At 62.8% G+C, this 20,730-nt stretch overlaps 1 protein-coding gene across 10 annotated transcripts; it reads left to right on the forward strand.

Moving 5' to 3' along the window:
* Positions 1–2,819: 2,819 nt before the first annotated feature.
* PLXNB3 (plexin B3) lies at positions 2,820–19,433 on the forward strand. Of its 10 annotated transcripts, none has more exons than XR_011434828.1 (36): positions 2,820–2,938; positions 4,368–4,491; positions 5,807–7,273; positions 7,791–7,970; positions 8,489–8,617; positions 8,699–8,799; positions 9,274–9,406; positions 9,562–9,718; positions 9,807–9,915; positions 9,995–10,109; positions 10,256–10,381; positions 10,464–10,580; positions 10,825–10,918; positions 11,002–11,171; positions 11,339–11,490; positions 12,027–12,132; positions 12,918–13,048; positions 13,281–13,457; positions 13,564–13,759; positions 13,899–14,138; positions 14,221–14,382; positions 14,462–14,613; positions 14,774–14,874; positions 14,954–15,177; positions 15,308–15,486; positions 15,763–15,829; positions 16,095–16,422; positions 16,551–16,654; positions 16,739–16,879; positions 17,212–17,390; positions 17,593–17,753; positions 17,991–18,138; positions 18,363–18,427; positions 18,493–18,568; positions 18,684–18,758; positions 19,001–19,433. XR_011434828.1 is itself a non-coding variant. In XM_070257622.1 (36 exons), the coding sequence occupies exons 2-36, from the start codon at positions 4,432–4,434 to the stop codon at positions 19,103–19,105; spliced, it is 6,180 nt and encodes a 2,059-aa protein (XP_070113723.1). In that variant the 5' UTR covers positions 2,820–2,938; positions 4,368–4,431; the 3' UTR covers positions 19,106–19,433. The 10 variants fall into 10 exon arrangements, 9 of the variants coding, with proteins under 9 accessions (XP_070113723.1, XP_070113724.1, XP_005614683.1 ...); XM_070257622.1 differs by having other exon boundaries at positions 16,739–16,832; XM_070257623.1 differs by having other exon boundaries at positions 16,739–16,832; positions 17,629–17,753.
* The last annotated feature ends 1,297 nt before the right edge of the window (positions 19,434–20,730 follow it).

The following is a 20,730-nucleotide window of genomic DNA, read 5'->3' on the forward strand; positions in this document are numbered from 1 at the left end:
ATTCCATGCACATGCATTGGAAGAATAAACATAGTTAAAATGTCCATACTACCTAAAGCAATCTACAGATTCTACGCAATCCCAATCAGAATCCCAATGACATTCTTTACAGAAATTGAACAAAGAATCCTAAAATTCATATGGGGCAACAAAAGACCCCGAATTGCTAAAGCAATCCTGAGAAAAAAGAACAAAGCCGGAGGCATCACAATCCCCGATTTCAAAACATACTATAAAGCTACAGTGATCAAAACAGCATGGTACTGGTACAAAAACAGGTGCACAGATCAATGGAACAGAATTGAAAGCCCAGAGATAAAACCACACATCTATGGACAGCTAATCTTCGACAAAGGAGCTGAGGGCCTACAATGGAGAAAAGAAAGTCTTTTCAACAAATGTTGCCGGGAAAACTGGAAAGCCAGATGTAAAAGAATGAAAATTGACCATTCTTTTTCACCATTCACAAAAATAAACTCAAAATGGATCAAAGACCTAAAGGTAAGACCTGAAACCATAAGGCTTCTAGAAGAAAATGTAGGCAGTACACTCTTTGACATCAGTATTAAAAGGATCTTTTCAGACACCATGCCTTCTCAGAGAAGGGAAACAATAGAAAGAATAAACAAATGGGACTTCATCAGACTAAAGAGCTTCTTCAAGGCAAGGGAAAACAGGATTGAAACAAAAAACAACCTACTAACTGGGAAAAAATATTTGCAAGTCATATATCCGACAAAGGCTTAATATCCATAACATATAAAGAATTCACACAGCTCAACAACAAAAAATCAAACAACCTGATCAAAAAATGGGAAGGGGACATGAACAGACATTTCTCCAAGGAAGATATACGGATGGCCAATAGGCACATGAAAAGATGTTCGTCATCACTGATCATGAGGGAAATGCAAATCAAAACCACACTAAGACATCACCTTACGCCCATTAGAATGACAAAAATAACCAAAACAAAGAGTGACAAATGTTGGAGAGGTTGTGGAGAAAAAGGAGCCCTCATACGCTGCTGGTGGGAGTGCAAACTGGTGCAGCCACTATGGAAAACAGTATTGAGATTTCTCAAAAAATTAAAAATAGAAATACCATATGACCCAGCCATCCCACTACTGGGTATCTATCCAAAGAGCTTGAAGTCAGCAATTCCAAAAGTCCCATGCACCCCTATGTTCATTGCAGCATTATTTACAATAGCCAAGACGTGGAAGCAACCTAAGTGCCCATCAACTGATGAATGGATAAAGAAGATGTGATATATATATATATACAATGGAATACTACTCAGCCGTAAAAAAGAATAAAATCGTCCCATTCACAACAACATGGATAGACCTTGAGGGTATTATGTTGAGTGAAATAAGCCAGACAGAGAAGGACGATCTCTGTATGACTCCACTCATATGAGGAATTTAAACATGTAGACAAAGAGAACAGTTTAGTGGCTACCAGGGGAAAAGGGGGGTGGGGGTGGGCACAAAGGGTGAAGTGGTGCACCTACAACATGACTGACAAACAATAATGTACAACTGAAATTGCACAAGATTGTAAACTATCATAAACTCAATAAAAATTTAACAACAACAACAAAGAGCTACAACCCCCCCCCAAAAAAATTATGTTGCCTGGTGGCAGATTTATTTTCTTCCGCAGAAAGGTAGGAAAAATGTTCCCAATGCTGAGATTGAAGATGTCTGTCTTTCCTAAGGCCGCTAAGGACATAGATGTGTGCATTAGGAGTAGGGGTGGGAGGAAGGACAGGGTGTGGGGAGAGGCCAGGCTGGCTCTGGCAGATGCTGAGGGAAGTCCTTCCAGTCCTATTGTTCAGAGAGCCTCCCCCCATCAAGTCCCCTCTAGTGACGCACTCCCCACCCCCAGTGCTCAAGTCACCACGAGCTGAGCTTTTCCCACCAAGACCCCAACAGCTCCAGTGGCCGTCTCCTCCTGCCTTGTGGGCCCGTCAGTCCTCCCGTCGTCCTCCCCCTCACTGCCCACCCCGTGGGGAGTGACGCCCCAGCAGGGTTCTCCCGCCTTTGCCGTCTGCACTCCAGCCAACACAAAGTCTCCAGGGTTCTGCCCCCAGAGCATGTCTGGAATGCATCCTCCTCGCTCCACGCCCACGGCCACCCCTGGTCCAGGCTTCCCCACCTTCTCCACCCCAGGGCTACCAGTTTGTCCCCATCCAAATGCACAGCTGTCTGCAAGGCCATGGCCAGGTAAGTCCAAGTTCTCCCTGATTTGCTGCCCTCTGCACCCTGAAGGCCCATCTTGAGCACCCTTGTGCTCCAGGCAGTGGGAAACACCCTGCGGACGCATCACCCGCAGGACTGAACGAGTTAACATGCACGGAGCACTTAGACCGGCCCCCGGTGTGTCAGGACGACGGCAGTAGCAGCAGCAGTAGTGGCACTGTGTGGTTCAAGGCATGCGTAACCCTCGCTTCCTCTGCGAAGCTCTCCCTGATGCCCTGAGCACCCCTAGACTTGATTCTCCCTCCTTGGTGCCCCACAGTGCCCTCCAGAGATGGGCTCTCCTGGCAGGGGGGCCTCATCTGTTGGCAGGTAGTTCTGCCCCTAAGACCCAGGAGAGTCTTCGGGCAGGTGGCGGTGGGCTTTGTCTCTGAACAGCAGCACTGCCAGGCTCAAGCCTGGCACCCAGTAGGCGCTTGGTGGAAGGTTATAGAAAGCCCACCTGCCCACCCACACCTGCTCCAGCCAGGTGCCTGCCAAGGCCAGCAGAGGGCAGTAGCGCCCTGCCTAGTGCCGTTGGGCAAAGGGGCAGGGAGGGGCTGGGCTGCCCCGCTGGGCCGGCCGGATGAGTCGGGCTGGGCGCGATTGCATTGTGGGGAGGGAGGCCGGGACTCTGCTGGGACGCACTCCTGGCACCGCCAGCTGCTCCTTGGCTGCTGCCGCGGTCTGCCCAGGTAGGCAGGAGCTGAGGCTGGTGAGGGCATGGGGTACGGGGGCCGCCGGGTTGGGGGGTGCCACCTCAGGGTGTGCTGGGGCCCGGGAGAACCCAGGGGTCCTCAGGGCCGACTAGCCTGGATGGAGCAAAGTCCCTCAGGGGCCAGTCCCAGCCATGAGATGACACCTCCTAATGCCTGGAGGCATGGTGACCCTCCATGGAGTAGCCCTGGAGCTGGGCGTTAGGGCCCTGGGCTTCTGCCCCAAAATGGAAGAGCTAGTGCCAGCCAGAGGCAGGGCACAAGGTAGGGAGGTGGCCCGTCTGGCTCCCTGCCCCCACAGCCACCCAACCAGCCCAGCCAGGTGGCAGCAAGCCCCACTGCTGCCACCTCACCCTGGAGCCTGCTTCTGCCATGCCCCGTAGAGAAGGCGGGGACCCCAACCGGAGCGTACCTGCCACTCTGCCACAGGCCAGGGCTCTAGCTCTGCCAGCTAGGTGTGCAGCTGGTGCCCTATGAAGGTGACAGGGGAGCCAGCTGCCAGCCTCCACTCTCTTCCCCACCCGCTACCCCACCCCATGCATGGAGGGAGTCTAGGTCCATCCTGGGATGATGTTTCCCTCGGGGAGATGGAGGGGGACAGCCGGCAAACAGTTGCCATGCCCAAGGGAAAGGGCTGGGTTCCTGGGGACCATGACCCCCACCTCCTCTGGTGCATCCTCTTTGCCTCAGCCCCCTCCAGCAGTATCCTCCGCTGGCACTGCCCACTACCACCCTGCTGTACCTGGCGTGAGTTTGTCAGTCCCCCAGGGTGGGGCTAGATGGGGACAGTCCCATCGCTCGCTCTCTGGCCAGTCTTATTCCAGGCCGAAGAGGGTGAGGGATGTGGGGGGGAGAAGGTCTCCTGGACGGGCTGCCTTTGTCAGCATCTCCCCTGCCCCCAGCCTGGACAAAGGCAGGCATTGAGGGCCAGGACTGGCACTTCAGCCAAGGCACCAGGGCTACCAAGGATAAGGCTGGCATTGCAGGGGCTCAGCATCCTGATCCTCCCATGGGGGCTCCGGGGCCTACCCTGTGCCCTTCACAGGGACGGGGGCGGGGGGACACAGGGAGGAGCAGCCTGCCTGGCACGGGGGCAGGGAGGGGGGAGTGCTGACTGTGTGGGTCTCATTTTTCTGGCTGGATGAAACTCTGTCCCTTTGTCCCCAGATCCCAGGGGATGTCTTTCTGGGGCTGGGGAGTGGCAGGGAGACCCCTGTCCAGAACAGCCCGGGTTGGGGTGAGAGCACCAGATAGTGGGTCCCTGGCCTGGGCCTTGGACAAAGGGGCCATTGTTGGGGTGGAGGCAGGGCTGCCTTGGCCCAGCCACTATTGACAAAGCTGCCAGCTGTGGTGGAGCCCGGGGCCAGCATGAATGGGGCTGAGCCTTGACTGTCTCCCTCCCACTCAGGACAATGCCCTCCACAGCCGCCTTGTGCCCGTCACCACTGCCCTGGGGCAGCTGAACTGAGGAGATGTGCCTCCCTCCGTGCCACGCCGCCCAGGAGACCCCTCTGCTGCTCCCCTTCGTGGTGGTAAGTGCCTGGGTTCCTTGTCCCCAGAGACGTCCCTGGAGGGACAGGGAAGGTAAAACAGCACATGGGAGCCTGGGCATGGGGCTCCAAGGTGCTGCAGCTCCCGGCTGCGGTCCCTCTACTCCTCACCCCCACTCCCCAGACGCTGCTGCCGATATCCCAGTCTAGAGGAAATGCCCCGTCCCAGAGCTAGGCCCAACCTTCCTGTCTGTGTTCCTGCGATAAGGGGCTCGCTTGGGGCCTTCCTCGGAGCTCTGCCCCCGCCCGCTGGGGCCCAGGCATACGTCTCTGCTGGCAGGCTGCTGGCAGGCTGCAGGGCGCTGAGTGACAGTGGACCTGCTTCTGGGGGACATGTGCCCACCTGCCCAGCTATGCGGGACCCTAGCTCAACTTAGGACCTGGCTTCTGTCCCCTTCGATGTGGCTCTGTGCCCAGGGTCAGGAGGAGGGAGGGGTGAGGGACTGCCAAGGCCCCGGGGCTCTGCCTGGTGTGGTGTCTCTCTTTGTGTGGCTCTCTTGCCTGGTCACCTAGGCAGCCAGCTGGGGCCCGAGGCTGTTGGGTGGGGGCTGCTGCTAACTGCTCCTGGCTGGGAGGTGGGGTGGGGAGATGCAGCCCCGGGCCCCCATCAGGCCCATGAGAGCTTCCTCCAGTCTGGGCTCCAAAGGGCTCCAAATGGGTGCAGAGGGGCGCCCATGCCCCGCTCCCCACTAGGATTTTCTTTCAAGGTCCCCCACCCCCCTGCCAGTCAAGCTCTCTTTCTGGCTGTCTTCTTCTTACTCCCGCCTCTTTTCTCTCTCACCCCCCTCCACATCAACACTCCCCATGGGGCAGGGGGCAGGCCTCCCCCCAGCCCTGCACCCTGTGTTGTCTCTTGGTGCCCCGCCCCAGCCTCCCCCAGTCCCCACTCTGGCTGGCTCCCAGCTCTCCCCCAACCCCTGCTCTGGCCGGAGTACCCCCTGGCCCCAACTTAGTCTGGGGCCCTCCCAGCCCTCTGCGATCTGACCCTCTTCTGCTCTGCCCTGGTTCTGGCCACCCGCTCCTTGCCATCTTTGAGGCAGGCCGTGGCAGTGGCCAGCTATGTCTCGGCCTACAGTTCTCTGGCTGCCTCAGTTCCTCCTTGGCTCTCTCTCTTCTCTCCACCACTCCCTCTCCCTGCTGGCGAGGGTCGCTCTTTGCTGGTGGCCCTGGCTGCCCAGGGCAAGTTTTCTTTCCCTGATGGGGTCTCCTTGCCCTTGCTGCTCCTTGTGCTGCGGGGGTCCCCCTTGGGTGCACGGTGGCCTCCCTCTCTTGCTTCCATGTCATTTCTCTTGTCTAGGTAGTGGGCACAGGGCCCTCCTCAGACGTGGCTCCCACCGACCTTCCTTCTCTCACATCCTGGTCCATGTCCGTGTACTTACCCATGTCCCTGGGCTCCTGCACCTTCCCCTTCGTCTGTGGGCTCCCCACCCCTCTCCTCTCCCCATCACCTGCCTGCCTTTGTGGCCTCGGCCCGCCCCTATCCTGCCCTCCTCTCAGTCCCTCTCTGTCTTTGCTTCTCTCCAGCCTCTGTCTTTCTGTGTCCTTGCTTTCTGCCTTTCTGTGCTTCTCTAGGGACCTTCCCTTTCTATGTCTGTCTTCTCGATTCTTCTCTCCCTCTGGCGCTCTCTCTCCACCCTCTCTGTTCTTGTTCTGCCCGGCGCGGTGGGGTGGCCGTGCTCCTGCCCGCCAGGCCTCCGGCAGCTTGGCTTTCCCCCAGGCCCCCGCCATGGCTCCTGGGCCTCCTTCCGGCGCCCGCCTGCTCGTGCTGCTGCTGCTGCTGCTGCTGTGCCCACCGCACCCCACTCAGGCCCATCGCTTCTCTGCGCCCAACACCACCTTCAACCGCCTGGCGCTGGCACCGGGCCGCGGCACGCTCTACGTGGGTGCCGTGAACCGCCTCTTCCAGCTCAGCCCCGTGCTGCAGCTCGAGGCAGTGGCTGTCACCGGCCCTGTCTTCGACAGTCCCGACTGCGTGCCTTTCCGTGACCCGGCCGAATGCCCGCAGGCCCGGCTCACGGACAACGCCAACCAGCTGCTGCTGGTGAGCAGCAGGGCGCAGGAACTGGTGGCCTGCGGGCAGGTGCGGCAGGGCGTGTGCGAGAAGCGGCGCCTCGGGGACGTGGCCGAGGTGCTGTACCAGGCCGAGGACCCCGGCGACGGGCAGTTCGTGGCCGCCAATGCCCTGGGGGTGGCCACGGTGGGCCTGGTGGTGCCCACACCAGGCCGGGACCTCCTGCTGGTGGCCAGAGGCCTGGCAGGAAAGCTGTCGGGAGGGGTGCCGCCCCTGACCGTGCGCCAGCTGGCCGGGCCGCAGCCCTTCTCCAGCGAGGGCCTGGGCCGCCTCGTGGTGGGCGACTTCTCTGACTACAACAACAGCTACGTGGGCGCCTTCGCCGATGGCCACTCCGCCTACTTCGTCTTCCGCCGCCGCGGGGCCCGGGCGCAGGCCGAGTACCGCTCCTACGTGGCCCGAGTCTGTCTTGGGGATGTCAACCTTTACTCCTATGTGGAGGTACCCCTCGCCTGCCGGGGCCAGGGCCTCGTCCAGGCTGCCTTCCTTGCCCCGGGCACCTTGCTAGGGGCCTTTGCCGCGGGCCCGAGGGGGGCCCAGGCGGCCCTGTGCGCCTTTCCCCTGGCAGAGCTGGACGGGAGCATGGAGCAGGCCCGGCGCCTCTGCTACACAGCCGGTGGCCGGGGCCCCAGCGGCACGGAGGAAGCCACCGTGGAGTACGGAGTCACATCGCGCTGCGTCACCCTGCCCCCTGTGAGTGGCTGGGCCCCAGGCTGCATACCTGCCCTCTCGGCCCTTGTGCACCACTTCCTGGCGGCGGCTCTGGCCTTCTCTCGCTGCCTCGTCTTGCCTGGCCTGCTTCTCCATCCCTGTCCCTCCGGGGACCTGTGACATCTCTCAGCCCAGGACGGGGGCTGCCACATGTGGTCCTGGGGTGTAGGTGGCTGGACGCTCTCCCATAACAGTTGCCCGCCACCTCTTGGTTAGAGGAGGTCAAGGAGGGGCCAGCACAGTCTTCAAGCCTCCTAGCCGCTCTTGGCCTGTTTCTTTTAATCTTTCTCCCTCTCCGCGCTGTGGGCTTGCCCTGTCACGGGGATCAGGGCCTGATCACTCTGCCCCAGGTCCCCAGAGCTCCCTGGCCCTGCCCTTCAGCCTGCCTTGCTCTCTTCTTACTGGCTCCCCGGCCTTCCTCCTCCGACTGTCGCTCTGGGCCCCAGGAAAGTACCTCCTGCCTCTTCTGGGAACTGATCTCCCTTCCCTGCCCGCCCAGGACTCCCCCGAGTCGTACCCCTGTGGCGATGAGCACACCCCCAGCCCCATCGCTGGCCGCCAGCCCCTGGAGGCTGAGCCTCTGCTGCAGCTCGGGCAGCCCGTCAGCGCCGTCACAGCCCTCCAGGCGGATGGGCATACGATAGCCTTCCTGGGGGACACCCAAGGCCAGCTGCATAAGGTGAGGGCCTGACAAAGAAGGGGCTACCCTACCACCGGCCCCCTGGCCCCACAGCCACTACACTGCGAGGCCTGATTGGGTGTGCCCCAGCCCTGCTCAGGGAAGCCCCAGGTGCCTTCTGCCTCTCGGCCTGTGTCCTGCTGGCAGGTCAGAAGGCCATGCCACACACTGATAGCTGGCTGGGTGCCCCTTCCTGGTCTGACTCCCAGATGCATGGCTTAGGATGACTGCCCAAGAGCCTCCTGAGCAGCCCCAACTTCTCCAGCCGATAGAGCCCGACAGTCAAGGTGGGGGTGGCGCGGGCAGTACCTGGTCCTCAGAGCCAGCCTGGCCCCAGAAGTCTCTCCGGGGCAAACTCCTTCCTCCACACTTCCTGCCTCCCTGGTCTGGAAGGCAGGGGAGCTGGCTCTGGGAGATAGGGTGTTCCCTGGAAGCCCCAGCCAAGAAGAGAGCATGTGCCTGCACTGTCAGCCTGTGGCTGTCTTGAGAGCCCAGCTCTGTCCTTGTCATCCCCCCAGGTCTTTCTCAATGGCTCTCAAGGCCAGGTGTACCACTCCCAGCAAGTGGGGCCTCCAGGCTCAGCCATCAGCCCGGACCTGCTGGTGGACAGCAGCGGCAGCCACCTCTATGTCCTCACCGCCCAGCAGGTGAGGACTGTCCCAGGGAGGCCAGGCCCACAAAGCCCGAGTCCTGGCCTCTACCACCTCTCTCCTGTGCTCCCTGTCCAGGTGGACCGGGTATCAGTGGCAGCCTGCCCCCAGTTCCCTGACTGCACCAGCTGCCTCCAAGCCCGGGACCCGCTGTGCGGCTGGTGCACCCTCCAGGGCAGGTGAGCGCAGGACCCCAAAGCAGCTCCAGGCATGCCAGGAGGCCAGCTTGGCTCCCTGAGGTGGAGACGTGGGCCATTGCTGAGTGCCCCCATCCTGCCCCAGCCTGCCAAACCAGGAATCTGGTCGGCACCCCTTTCCCAATACTTCTCATTCCCCCAACCCTACCCTGGGCCAGGCCTCTGTCACTTCTCCCAGCTGTCCCCTGGCCTGCTCCAGCTCCCCTCCAGGCAAGGCTCCACATGGCAGCCCCAGGAATCCCTTATGGCAACCCTAAGTCAGATCCGCAGCAGCAGCGCCACACTCGGTCACAGTCAAGACCAAAGCCCGTGCATTTGCGGCGAAGCCCTGTGTGCTTGGCCCCTTCCTGCTGATTGCACTCCAGCTGGGTCATCCTCCCAATCAACCCCCTTGCTGCCAGTCACCCTGGGGAGCCTGAGACCCATGTGCTGACCTGATGGGCCCCTGCCCCGCAGGTGTACCCGCAAGGGCCAATGCGGGCGGGCATCCCAGCCAAACCAGTGGCTGTGGAGCTATGAGGAGGACAGCCACTGCCTGCACGTCCAGAGCCTGCTGCCGGCCCACCACCCCCGCCAAGAGCAGGGCCAGGTGAGGTGCCTGCCACGGCCTGGCTGTGGGGCTGCCCCCATCCTCCTCTCGCAATGCCTCTGCTCCCACCCCATCTGCCCTGGCTCCACCTCCCTTGGAGAGGTGGGCCCCCTGAGAAGCCCCTGCCTACTCCGTTTTCCTCGCCCATCTCCCAGGTCACCTTGTCTGTCCCCCGGCTGCCCACCCTGACCATGGATGAATACTTCCATTGTGCCTTTGGGGACTATGATAGCTTGGCTCATGTGGAAGGGCCCCACGTGGCCTGTGTCACCCCTCCCCAAGACCAGCTGCCGCTTAACCCTCCAGGCACAGGTAAGGGACCCCTGAGGTCGGGGGCTGGGGCAGGAACTGGAGAAGCAGGAGCTACATGACCTTCCTTGCCACCACCATCCCCTCCCAGACCATGTCACCTTGCCCCTGGCCCTGATGTTTGAGGATGTGGCCGTAGCTGTCACCAACTTCTCCTTCTACGACTGCAGTGCCGTGCAGGCCTTGGAGGTGGCTGCCCCGTGAGTGCCAGGCCTGGCTGCTGGGTAGGGGTGGTGACACCAGATGGTGCCCAGCCTGAGCAGCCCCCTGCCCCTCTAGGTGTCGTGCTTGTGTGAGCAGCCTCTGGCGGTGCCACTGGTGCCCCCAGAGCAGCCGCTGTGTGCACGGGGAGCACTGCCCGGAGGGTGAGAGGACCATCTACAGTGCCCAGGAGGTGGGTGGGCTCCCTCCACTGCTGGGCCCCCCACTGCTCGCCCAGCAGCCAGTCCAGCACCTTCACTGCCACTGCAGACCTGGCCCCCCGTATGTCCTGCCCAGGCCCCTCAACTTCTGAAGGGCTAAGGGGTCTCCTTTCCCCAGGTGGACGTCCAGGTGCGTGGCCCAGGGGCTTGTCCCTGGGTCGAAGGCCTAGCAGGTCCCCTCCTGGTGCCTGTGGGTTGGGAGAGCCGTTTGGCCCTGCGTGTGTGGAACCTTCAACACTTCCGAGTGAGCAGTCCGGTGGGCAGAGGACGGGGTTAGCAGAAGGGTGGCTGACAGTGTCCAGGATCCTGACAGTGTCCACCCCCAGGGCCTGCCTGCCTCCTACCACTGCTGGCTGGAACTACCAGGAGAACTGCAGAGGCTGCCAGCCTCCCTGGAAGAGATGCCTGGAGATGCGGGCCTCATCTACTGCCAGGCCCAGCAGGTGGGCCACCGCTCCACGGCCTCACCTGCCACTGGATGCCTTCTGCAGCCCTCAGATGCCCCCCACATGCCCCTTGCCTCCCAGCTTGTCCCAGGCACTCAGGGGCTCACCCTCCTCATCCTGTTGTCACCCACGAGGCCTCTGTGCAGGCCCTGAGCTTGCAGTCTGGTGGGAGATGTGGGCAACGAACAAGGACGCCCATTCTGGGAGGAGTGGCCTGACCCCCCGCCCCCCCCACCCACAGTTTCACCCCTCCATGGCCCAGCGGGAGCTCCCGGTGCCCATCTATGTCACCCGGGGTGAAGGCCAGCGGCTGGACAATGCCCGCACTCTTCATGGTGAGGCGGGGGGCCGGAGGGCAGGCGGGGCAGGGTGCACGGCAGAGGGGAGGGGCCTCAGTGTGCTGCCTGACCTTCTCTAGTGACCCTGTATGACTGCGCTGTGGGCCACCCCGACTGTAGCCACTGCCAGGCAGCCAACGGAAGCCTGGGCTGCTTATGGTGCAGCCATGGCCAGCCCACCTGTCGCTACGGGCCACTGTGCCCACCTGAGGCTGTGGAGCTGCTGTGTCCCACGCCCAGCATTGACATGGTGAGCCCCCAGCACCCATGCCAGTCTCTGCCCCCTCCCCCTCCCCCATGTACCAGCCTCACCCTAGCAGCTCTGTCCCACCTCAGGCTGGTTGGCTGGCTGGATACCCCTGCTGCAGAGTGGGTGTGGGTTTGGGGGAATCTCATCGCCATCCTTCCCTGCCACAGATTGAGCCCCTGACTGGCCCCCCTGAGGGTGGCTTGGCCCTCACCATCCTGGGCTCCAACCTGGGCCGGGACTTTGCCGATGTACGGGATGCCGTGAGCGTGGCTGGCCGGCCCTGCAGCCCCAACCCCTCTCTCTACCGCACCTCTGCCCGGTGAGGCATCCTGGAGGCTGGGGTGGAGGGCCCACCTCCTAGGGAGGCCCTTAGAGACTGGCCACCCAGAGAGAAGGGAGGCTTGCAGCCAAGAAATGTGGGCTCTTGGGGCCAGCCCGGTGGCACAGCGGTTAAGTGCACACGTTCCGCTTCAACGGCCCGGGGTTCGTCAGTTTGGATCCCGGGTGTGGACATGGCACCGCTTGGCACGCCATGCTGTGGTAGGCGTCCCACATATAAAGTAGAGGAGATGGGCACGGATGTTAGCTCAGGGCCAGTCTTCCTCAGCAAAAAGAGGAGGATTGGCAGCAGATGTCAGCTCAGGGCTAATCTTCCTCAAAAAAAAAAAAATGTAGGTCCGGGTCAGATGTGCCAAAGGAAGATGAGCCAGGGGAGGGGAGAGGAGGGGAGCTGGCAGGGACGGGGGTAGAGGGGGTGGGCTCTGGGCAGTGACTTGCAGGGGACCCATAGCTGGACATCAGGGAAGGGCCCAGCCCACAGGAGCCCTAAGCAGCTACTGAGCCTTCACTCCCCAGGATTGTGTGTGTGACATCTCCCGCCCCCGACGGCACTGTGGGGCCAATCCAAGTGGCCATTAAGAGTCGGCCACCAGGCATCTCAACCCAGCACTTCACCTACCAGGTCAGTGCCCACCCTGTGGTGGTCCCCAGGAAGTGGTTAGTATGAGGGAGGGACGGGAGGGCAGGAACACCTAGATGATTTCGAACTTGACCTAAGGGTAGCAGGAAGTCCGCATGTCCAGGAGGAAAGCCACAAGATCCGAGCCATCCCTCATGCCCCAAGGGGAGGGCAGGCTGGGGCGGCAGCAGGACAGGGAGGACACTGTTGCTGGCAGCTGTCCAGGAGGGTGGCGGGCAGTGGAAGCAGCAGGTGTGGTGGGCGGGCCAGTCTGGGATGTGGAGCTGTTGGGGCTTGCTGCAGGCCACGCTTAGCAGGCACCGGGATGTGGCAGAGGCACCAGCCTGAGCCCTCGGTCCCTGCCAGGGTCATTTTTGGGGCCAGGAGGCTGAGGGCCGGAGCAGTGAGGGGCAGGGGCAGGTTAGCATCAGGAGTTCTGCTTGGCACATGCAGCACCCCAAGGAGGTAATTGGATCTCGAGGTTTGGAGCTTGCTGGGCCTGGGAGGTGCAAACCATGGCAGGGGAGGAAGCCATCCTGAGGGGCAGAGACACGGTGAGGAGAGAAGACCCCGTCCCTAGTGGGGCAGGGCAGCTGGAAGGAGAGCTGAGGGGCTGCAGAATCCAGGCACAGGGCTTCCGGAAGGAGGGTGTAGTCAGCTGTGGCCCAGGAGACAAAGCCGAGAAGTGGGCCTGCATCTTGCAGCCCAAGGGCCTTGGGGACTGGAGCCGAGGTGAGGAAACGCCAGGCCAGGCTGTCATGCCTGCCCCAGTCTGCCCTGTCTTCCAGGACCCTGTCCTGCTGAGCCTGAATCCCCAGTGGGGCCCCCAGGCTGGGGGCACCCAGCTCACCATCCACGGACAGCACCTCCAGACAGGAGGCAATGTCAGCGCCTTTGTGGGAGGCCAGCCCTGTCCTATGTGAGTATCTCTCTCCTCCTGGTCCCTCCCTACAGGCCTCAGTGTCCCCTTGTGTACAGCAGGAGCGGTGGACTCAGGGCTATCTAAGGCCCCCATCAAAGGCCAAGAGAAATGGCCACCGCACCCACCCCTGGTAGTCTCTGCCCTTGTTGAGGGAGGCAAAATGGGCCTCTTGTGGGGTGGCTGGACCCGGGCTAGAGCCCAAGATGCCAGAACTCTCCCCCCTCTGCAGCCAGGAGCCAGTTTGTCCTGAGGCCATTGTGTGCCACACTGCGCCCCAGGCCAGCCCAGGAGAAGCTGTGGTACGCGTGGTCTTCGGCCATGCCCAGCGCACGCTGCTCACCAGCCCCTTCCGCTACACTGCCAACCCCCAGCTCTTGGGGGCAGAGCCCAGCGTCAGCTTCCGGGGGTGAGGAGCCAGTCCCCCCAGGGCAGCCTGTGCACTCTGCTGGGGAGGTGGGGCTGGACTGGGCCGCCTGCCGCCCCCAACCCTGCTGACTACTCTCCTGGCCCAGGGGCGGGCGGCTCATCCGAGTAAGGGGCACAGGCCTGAACGTGGTGCAGCAGCCCCTGCTGTCCGTGTGGCTGGAGACCGTGGCGGAGGTGCAGGCTGCAGGGGCCCAGCCCTGGGACCTGACACCAAGGAGGAGCTGCGGGGCCTCTGCTGCAGCCCCCCAGGCTTGTATCCAGCTCGAGGGGGGCTTGCTGCAGGTGAGCCCCCCACCAGCAGGCGGCAGGGCTGCCCCTGAGACATGCCCAGTGAGGGGGACGGGGCGGACTGCTGTGTCCCTGGGATCACGGAGGGGAGCCCCAGCTCACCCAGCTCGCCCCGGCCTTGGCTGCCTTGCAGTGCTCCACCGTCTGCTCCGCCAACTCGTCCAGTCTCCTTCTGTGCTGGAGCCCCGCCGTGCCGGATGGGGCACACCCCCGGCGGGTCTTCTTCACCCTAGACAATGTGCATGTGGACTTCGCCAGCGCCAACGGGGGCCAGGACTTTGTGTACCAGCCCAACCCCCGCCTGGCCCCCCTCAGTCGCGAGGGGCCCACCCGCCCCTACCGCCTCAAGCCGGGCAATGTCCTGGACGTGGAGGTGAGGGCTTTAGCCGGCCGGCTCTGTGCAGGGGCTGCAGGCACGGGCTGGGACTTGGCTAAGGCCCTGGTCTATCTCCCAGGGTGAGGGCCTCAACCTGGGGATCAGCAAGGAAGAGGTGCGCGTGTACATCGGCGACAGCGAGTGCCTGGTGAAGACGCTCACACTCACCCACCTGTACTGCGAGCCACCACCGCGGGCCCCACAGCCTGCCAACAGCTCCAGCACCCTGCCACAGTTCGTGGTAAGGCTGTGCCCTGGGTGGGTGTGTGGGCTGACAGGCCGAGCACTGAGGGCCACGCTCAGGAGCCCTGCCCTCTCAGGTGCAGATGGGCAACGTGCGGCTGGCCCTGGGCCCTGTCCGGTACGAGGCCGAGCCTGCACTGTCTGCCTTCCCCGTGGAGGCTCAGGTGGGCCTTGGCGTGGGCGCTGCCGTGCTGACCGCCGCTGTGCTCCTCCTCACCCTCATGTACAGGTGAGGGGCCCTCCCCCGACACCTACCTGCGCAAAGTTCCCTCTCCGCTTTTGGAAAGGGCGCCCCATGGCAGGCCTCGGACCAGGGAGCCATCCTGGCTTGATGGCCTCAGCCCAGGCAGGCCTGGGCCTGTTGCTAACACCTGGTCCCCGGGCTGCAGGCACAAGAGCAAGCAGGCTCTGCGGGACTACCAGAAGGTTCTGGTGCAGCTGGAGAACCTGGAGATTGGCGTGGGTGACCAGTGCCGCAAGGAGTTCACAGGTGGGGAGAGGGTGATAGGGAGGGGGGCAGAGGGCCCACCCGGGCCTGAGCCCACGCTTCAGTGGTTCCCGGCCTGCAGACCTGATGACCGAGATGACCGACCTCAGCAGCGACCTGGAGGCCAGCGGGATCCCCTTCCTGGACTACCGCACATATGCCGAGCGTGTCTTCTTTCCTGGGCATGGCGGCTGCCCACTGCAGCCCATGCTTGAGGGGCCCGGGGAAGAGAGCCACCGTGCCCCCATGCGCCAGGGCCTCACACAGCTCTCCAACCTGCTCAACAGCAAGCTCTTCCTCCTCACAGTGAGGGCCACACGGGTGGTCAGGGTGCCCTAGAGGGCAAGGAGGTGGGGCTGGACACCGGCTGGGCCAAAGGGGGGAGGACACGTGGGGAGTGGGGCTTCCTGGAGTAAGTGCCAGCCCCCCCGCCTAGCTCATCCACACCCTGGAGGAGCAGCCCAGCTTCTCTCAGCGGGACCGCTGCCACGTGGCTTCACTGCTGTCCCTGGCGCTGCACAGTAAGCTTGAGTACCTGACCGACATCATGAGGACGCTGCTCGGCGACCTGGCCACCCATTACGTGCACAAGAACCCAAAGCTCATGCTGCGCAGGTTGGCCTTGGCCTGACTGCGGTCCTGGCAGCAGGGGTGGTGGCTCTCCGCTGAGCTGACCCCCCAACCCTGTCCCAGGGTGGGCAGGCCAGGAACCCCCAGGAGGTGGGCTAGGACAGAAGCCACAGTTGGGAAGTAGACAGGCATCCTCACCGGGGACCCGGGCACAGAGGGCTCACAGGCAGAAGAGCTCTGCCTTCCCTCCGCTGCCCACTCAGCCCAGGGACAGCGTGGCCCTGCAGCACCCAGGTTCTGACCTAGGCCTGCTCCCTACAGGACGGAGACCATGGTGGAGAAGCTGCTCACCAACTGGCTGTCCATCTGTCTCTACGCCTTCCTGAGGGTGAGGGGCGCCCTCTGTGGCACCTGCTCCCCTCGCTCCTTTTGGGGGCTGCTGCCTGTGGCCTCGCAAACCTGTGCCCAAATTCCCCCAGGGGCCTTGGGGCATGAGGGCATGGTGCAGGGGCTGGATGTGAGGCAGAGGCTACTGCCATTGTCCGCCATCACTCTGTGCAGCCGGCCACCCCTCCCTGCCCCCATGGCACCCTCTGAGTCTTGCACAGCCTGCCGATCTCCTGGTTGACGCTGGCCCATCCTGATGGTTGCAGGAGGTGGCTGGTGAGCCGCTGTACATGCTCCTCCGGGCTATTCAGTACCAGGTGGACAAGGGGCCTGTGGATGCCGTGACAGGCAAAGCGAAACGGACCCTGAACAACAGCCGCCTGCTGCGGGAGGACGTGGAGTTCCGGCCCCTGACGCTGATGGTGCTGGTGGGCCCCGGGGCCAGTGGGGCCCCAGGGGGCAGCACGGCACAGCGCGTGCCAGCCCGAGTCCTCGACACAGACACCATCACCCAGGTCAAGGAGAAGGTGTTGGACCAAGTCTACAAAGGCACCCCGTTCTCCCAGAGGCCCTCAGTGCATGCCCTAGATCTTGGTGAGAGAGCCCACCCACCCTCCCCGCCCGGGCCTGTTCCCACCTATCTAGGCTCAGCTCTGCCTTGCTCCAAATGGCGGACCTGGGGAACAGACTCTGGGCTGACTGGTTTCCCTGGGTCCCCCCAGAGTGGCGGTCAGGCCTGGCTGGTCACCTAACCCTGTCAGACGAGGACCTGACCTCGGTGACCCAGAACCACTGGAAGAGACTCAACACCTTGCAGCACTACAAGGTGCCGGGCGGGCAGGGGCTGGGGGCAGGCCCCACCTCTGATCAGTCAGGCAAGGACCCCAGCCTCTCTTCCCCTCCCCGCTAGGTCCCAGACGGAGCCACAGTGGGGCTCATCCCCCAGTTGCACAATGGAGGCGCCGTCTCCCAGAGCTTGGCCCAGAGCTGCCCCTCGCGGGAGAGTGAGTCCCGCAGCCCAGACGCACTCATCTGTCCCTGGGAGCTTGAGGCGAGCAGGCAGGAGTGCTGGGCATGCCATCTGCCTTGCCTGGTTCTCCCCCACACCTCGCCAGCGGGCAAGCCAAAGCTCCAGGCTGAGCCAAAGGCCTGGGGTGGATGAGGGCAGCAGCATGTCCTGGTCAGGGAGCTCCGGGGCAATGGGGTGTTGGGCTGAGCAAGTCCCTGGGCTGCCATCCTCCTCTCTGCATCTCTCCTCCCCTACTTTCCTTGGCTCCCCCCACCCTGGTCCACCCCACCAGATGAGTGGGCTGGGCATCCCAGGCCAGTGGCGTGGGGTGGGGGACAGAGGCATAGGACTGAGGTGAGCTTCTGTGCCTTCAGACATCCCAATGGCAGAGGACGGTGAGGAGGGTGGGGTCCGCCTCTGGCACCTGGTGAAAGCCACCGAGGAGCCAGAAGGGGCCAAGGTGCGGCGCGGCAGCCTGCGGGAGCGGGAACGGGAGCGGGCGCGGGCCAAGGCCATTCCAGAAATCTACCTCACCCGCCTGCTCTCCATGAAGGTCAGTGTGGCCGGGGAGCTGGGCCCTAGGGGAGCCAGGTGGCGGGGAAGGCTTATCAAGGGGGCCCCGACTGAGCTGGGGAGAGGGCATGGCCCTAAGACGCAGCGAGGCAGCCCCATCTGCCGACAGAGTGTGGGGTTGGCCATGGCCTCGAGGGCCCCACACCCTGCCCCCCACACAGCCCCCCTCCCCTACCTTCCAGGGCACACTACAGAAGTTTGTGGATGACACCTTCCAGGCCATCCTCAGCGTGAACCGGCCCGTGCCCATCGCTGTCAAGTACCTGTTTGACTTCCTGGATGAGCTGGCAGAGAAGCACGGCATCGAGGACCCGGAGACCTTGCACATCTGGAAGACTAACAGGTGCCTTGCTTGCTGCCCTTGCCCCCGGGCAGATGGGACATAGAGTCGCAGAGGGACAAGGACATTGCCAGGGTGGGGGTGGCAGGACCAGGACAAGATCCCAGGCTTCGCGGCATCCACCCTGGATTTCTGGCCGCCCCCAGCATGGACTCACAGGACAGCTCCCCGTGGAACTCAGGGCTGGGGCCCAGGCTGATGCCGTGATGCCTTACGCCCATGGTCGGCCTGTGTCCTCAGCCTGCTGTTGCGGTTCTGGGTGAATACCCTGAAGAACCCACAGCTCATATTTGACGTGCGGGTGTCGGACAACGTGGATGCCATCCTCGCCGTCATCGCCCAGACCTTCATTGACTCTTGCACTGTCTCAGAGCATAAAGTGGGCCGGGTGAGGGCAGAGCCGGCCAGCCGGCCAGCAGCAGCCAGGGGATTGAGGAGGAAAGGCTGCTGGGAGGAAGCCATGGGGGCTCGGTGCAGGGTCCTGGGTGGGGCTGAGGGATGGCATATAACGAGGTTCAGGAGGCCAGGGGGAGGGGGCCCTGGTGGCACAGTCAGGGTGACAGGGCTGGAGCTCCACTGCCTCCTCGCTGACACCCACCACCCCCGGAGCAGGATTCCCCGGTGAACAAACTGCTCTACGCCCGGGAGATCCCCCGCTACAAGCAGATGGTGGAGAGGTAGGTATCGGGGCGTCATGGCCGGGGGTGGCAGCTGCCCGCCCTAACTCTGTCTCCCTCTCCAGATACTACTCCGACATTCGCCAGAGCTCTCCGGCAAGCTACCAGGAGATGAACTCAGCTCTGGCTGAGCTCTCTGGGGTAAGGCACAGCCCAGGGGACACACCCCTCCACAGCTAGGGGGGCAGAGTGGGGGAGGGAGGCCTGGGGCTTGAGGCCCAGGCTGGGGCCCCACCTCCCCGTGTGCTGCCCCCAGAACTACGCCTCTGCTCCGCACTGCCTGGAAGCTCTGAGAGAGCTCTACAAACACATCCACAGGTATTACGACCAGGTGAGGCCCAGGGCACTACAGGGGGGAGGGGCAGACCCCGAGAGCCCAGAGGGAGGCCCCAGGAAGCTCCCTGGGGGCAGGAGGGAAGGGGCTTGGCTTCTTTGCACAGTCCTCACGGAGGCCCGGGGCAGCCCCCCCTGGATCCCCAGGCCAATGCTGAGATGGAGGAAGAGCTGGGCGACCCTGGGCCAGTGAGCACAGGGCTAGGGCCTCAGGCAGGGTGCCTTCCTCCACCCTGGCAGATCATCAGCGCCCTGGAGGGAGACCCTGTAGGCCAGAAGACGCAGCTGGCCTGCCGCCTGCAGCAGATCGCCGCCCTGGTGGAGAACAAGGTGACCGACCTGTGAGCTCAGGCCACAACAGGTGCCTGAGGGCCAGCTGGGAGAGCAGCAAGCAGGACCCACCACCGCAGTGCCTTATGATCCCTGGATCGCGCCAGCGCTGAGGAGGGGCCAGCGGGGGCGGGGGAGGGGGGCCAAGGGGCACAGCCAGGTGCTGTGCCCGCCAGGGGGCTCCCTGCTGCCTCTACCCCCGCCCCCCCGCCCTTCCTTCCCCCACCTGGGCTTCTTTCTAATTTATAGCCATCCTGACCTCTTCCCCCTCCCCCACTGTATTTATTTGCTTGCTGGAGAATCACATCTGGAAATAAAATAGAAATCCGCCTTTTCAGAAAAAGCCCCCACCTTCCCCTGCGAGTCTACTTGGTGCTCCCTTGCACGACCTTCCCCTCGGCCCCATGGCTGTGGCTTCTGTTGCCTGAGGAAAAGAGGGGTCAGCAGGCACCCCTAGGCCGCCTTGCTCTCCTCCCTCCCCTCGCCTCCCCTGGCCCCAGCCCTCCCACGCCCATCTATGCCCACCACACCTTACCAGTTCTGTCCTGGCACAGGACACAGGGCCCAAGTGTCTCCTATCTTGGACTAACCAAAGTCACTGCCCAGCAGCCCCCAGCTGGCCTCCTGGCTCCACTCGTGGCCCCTCTATTCCCTCCTGGGAGCAGTCGAAGTGATCCTTCTAAAGAGCAAAAGCCCCCGGCAGCTTCTGCTAGAACCCCACACCAGAGCCCACAGGCTCCGGGTGGGCCCCTTGGCTGCCCGAGGCCTCCCCTCCGTCTCCCACAAAGTCTCCAGCCCACCCTGCTGCCGCTTACCCACCCACTCCCTTTCTGGGGACCCAATTCTTCCCGGTCTTTTGGGTGCAGCCCCAAGGTCACAGGCTCTGGAGGGCTCTCCCTGACCTGGACGTCCCTCTGTCACAGCTCACTCGAGCTGTGGGCTTGTTTGCTCCCCACTAAAAGAGGACTACTGAGGGCACATGTTGGTGGAGACAGCGAGCAAGGCAGGCCCGGGGCAGAGAGGGAGTGGTGAGGGAGAGCTCACAGACTCACCGTGGGAGCCCCGGGCGGGCAGGTTCCCAGGCTTCCACTTGGGCCTGGCACCTCTGATAGGAGGAACAAGTTGCCTGGAGCTCATGCCCCTGACCCTTGCCTGGTCAGAGCCCCCAGTGACACCACATTCAGGGAGAAGAGGGCACCAGGATCCCGCCCATCTTAGGGGTCAATGAGACTCAGGAAAAGTGGGAACCCGAGAGTGGGCAGGGAATGGGGTACCCATGAGAATGAGAGGAGTCGCCTCTGGGAAGGCTCCCACAAGGGCCAAGTGGGAAGCCAATGTTCCAAAAGTGTCACTTGGTGCTCCACGGCACATGGGGGGGTGGGGTGCTGCTCAGCCTGAGTACTGGGTTGTCATGTCCACCACATCCTTGCGTGGCTGTCCCCCTTGGCAAGCTCTGGGGTTTGGGGACTCAGCCTGGGGACCAGGTCACTGCCACATCTGCACTCAGTGGCCCCCTCTGCCAGTCCTGGGGCACAGGAGTGCAGCCTGGGGATCGGGTCGCCACGTCCCCACGTGAGTGTCCTCCTTGGTCCTAGGGGGTGAGGGGGCGGAGCTCAGCATGGTGGCTGGGTCGTGTCGTG

Source organism: Equus caballus, chromosome X, assembly GCF_041296265.1.
Source record: "Equus caballus isolate H_3958 breed thoroughbred chromosome X, TB-T2T, whole genome shotgun sequence".
Classification (NCBI taxonomy): Eukaryota; Metazoa; Chordata; class Mammalia; order Perissodactyla; family Equidae; genus Equus; species Equus caballus.

Excerpts from the sequence above, each read along its gene's own strand:
- PLXNB3 (XM_070257622.1), top strand. The coding sequence starts at position 4,432 with ATGTGCCTCCCTCCGTGCCACGCCGCCCAGGAGACCCCTCTGCTGCTC. Across the intron at positions 7,274-7,790 it reads GCTGCGTCACCCTGCCCCCT|GACTCCCCCGAGTCGTACCC; the intron begins GTGAGTGGCTGG and ends CTGCCCGCCCAG. Across the intron at positions 15,830-16,094 it reads GTCTCTACGCCTTCCTGAGG|GAGGTGGCTGGTGAGCCGCT; the intron begins GTGAGGGGCGCC and ends TGATGGTTGCAG.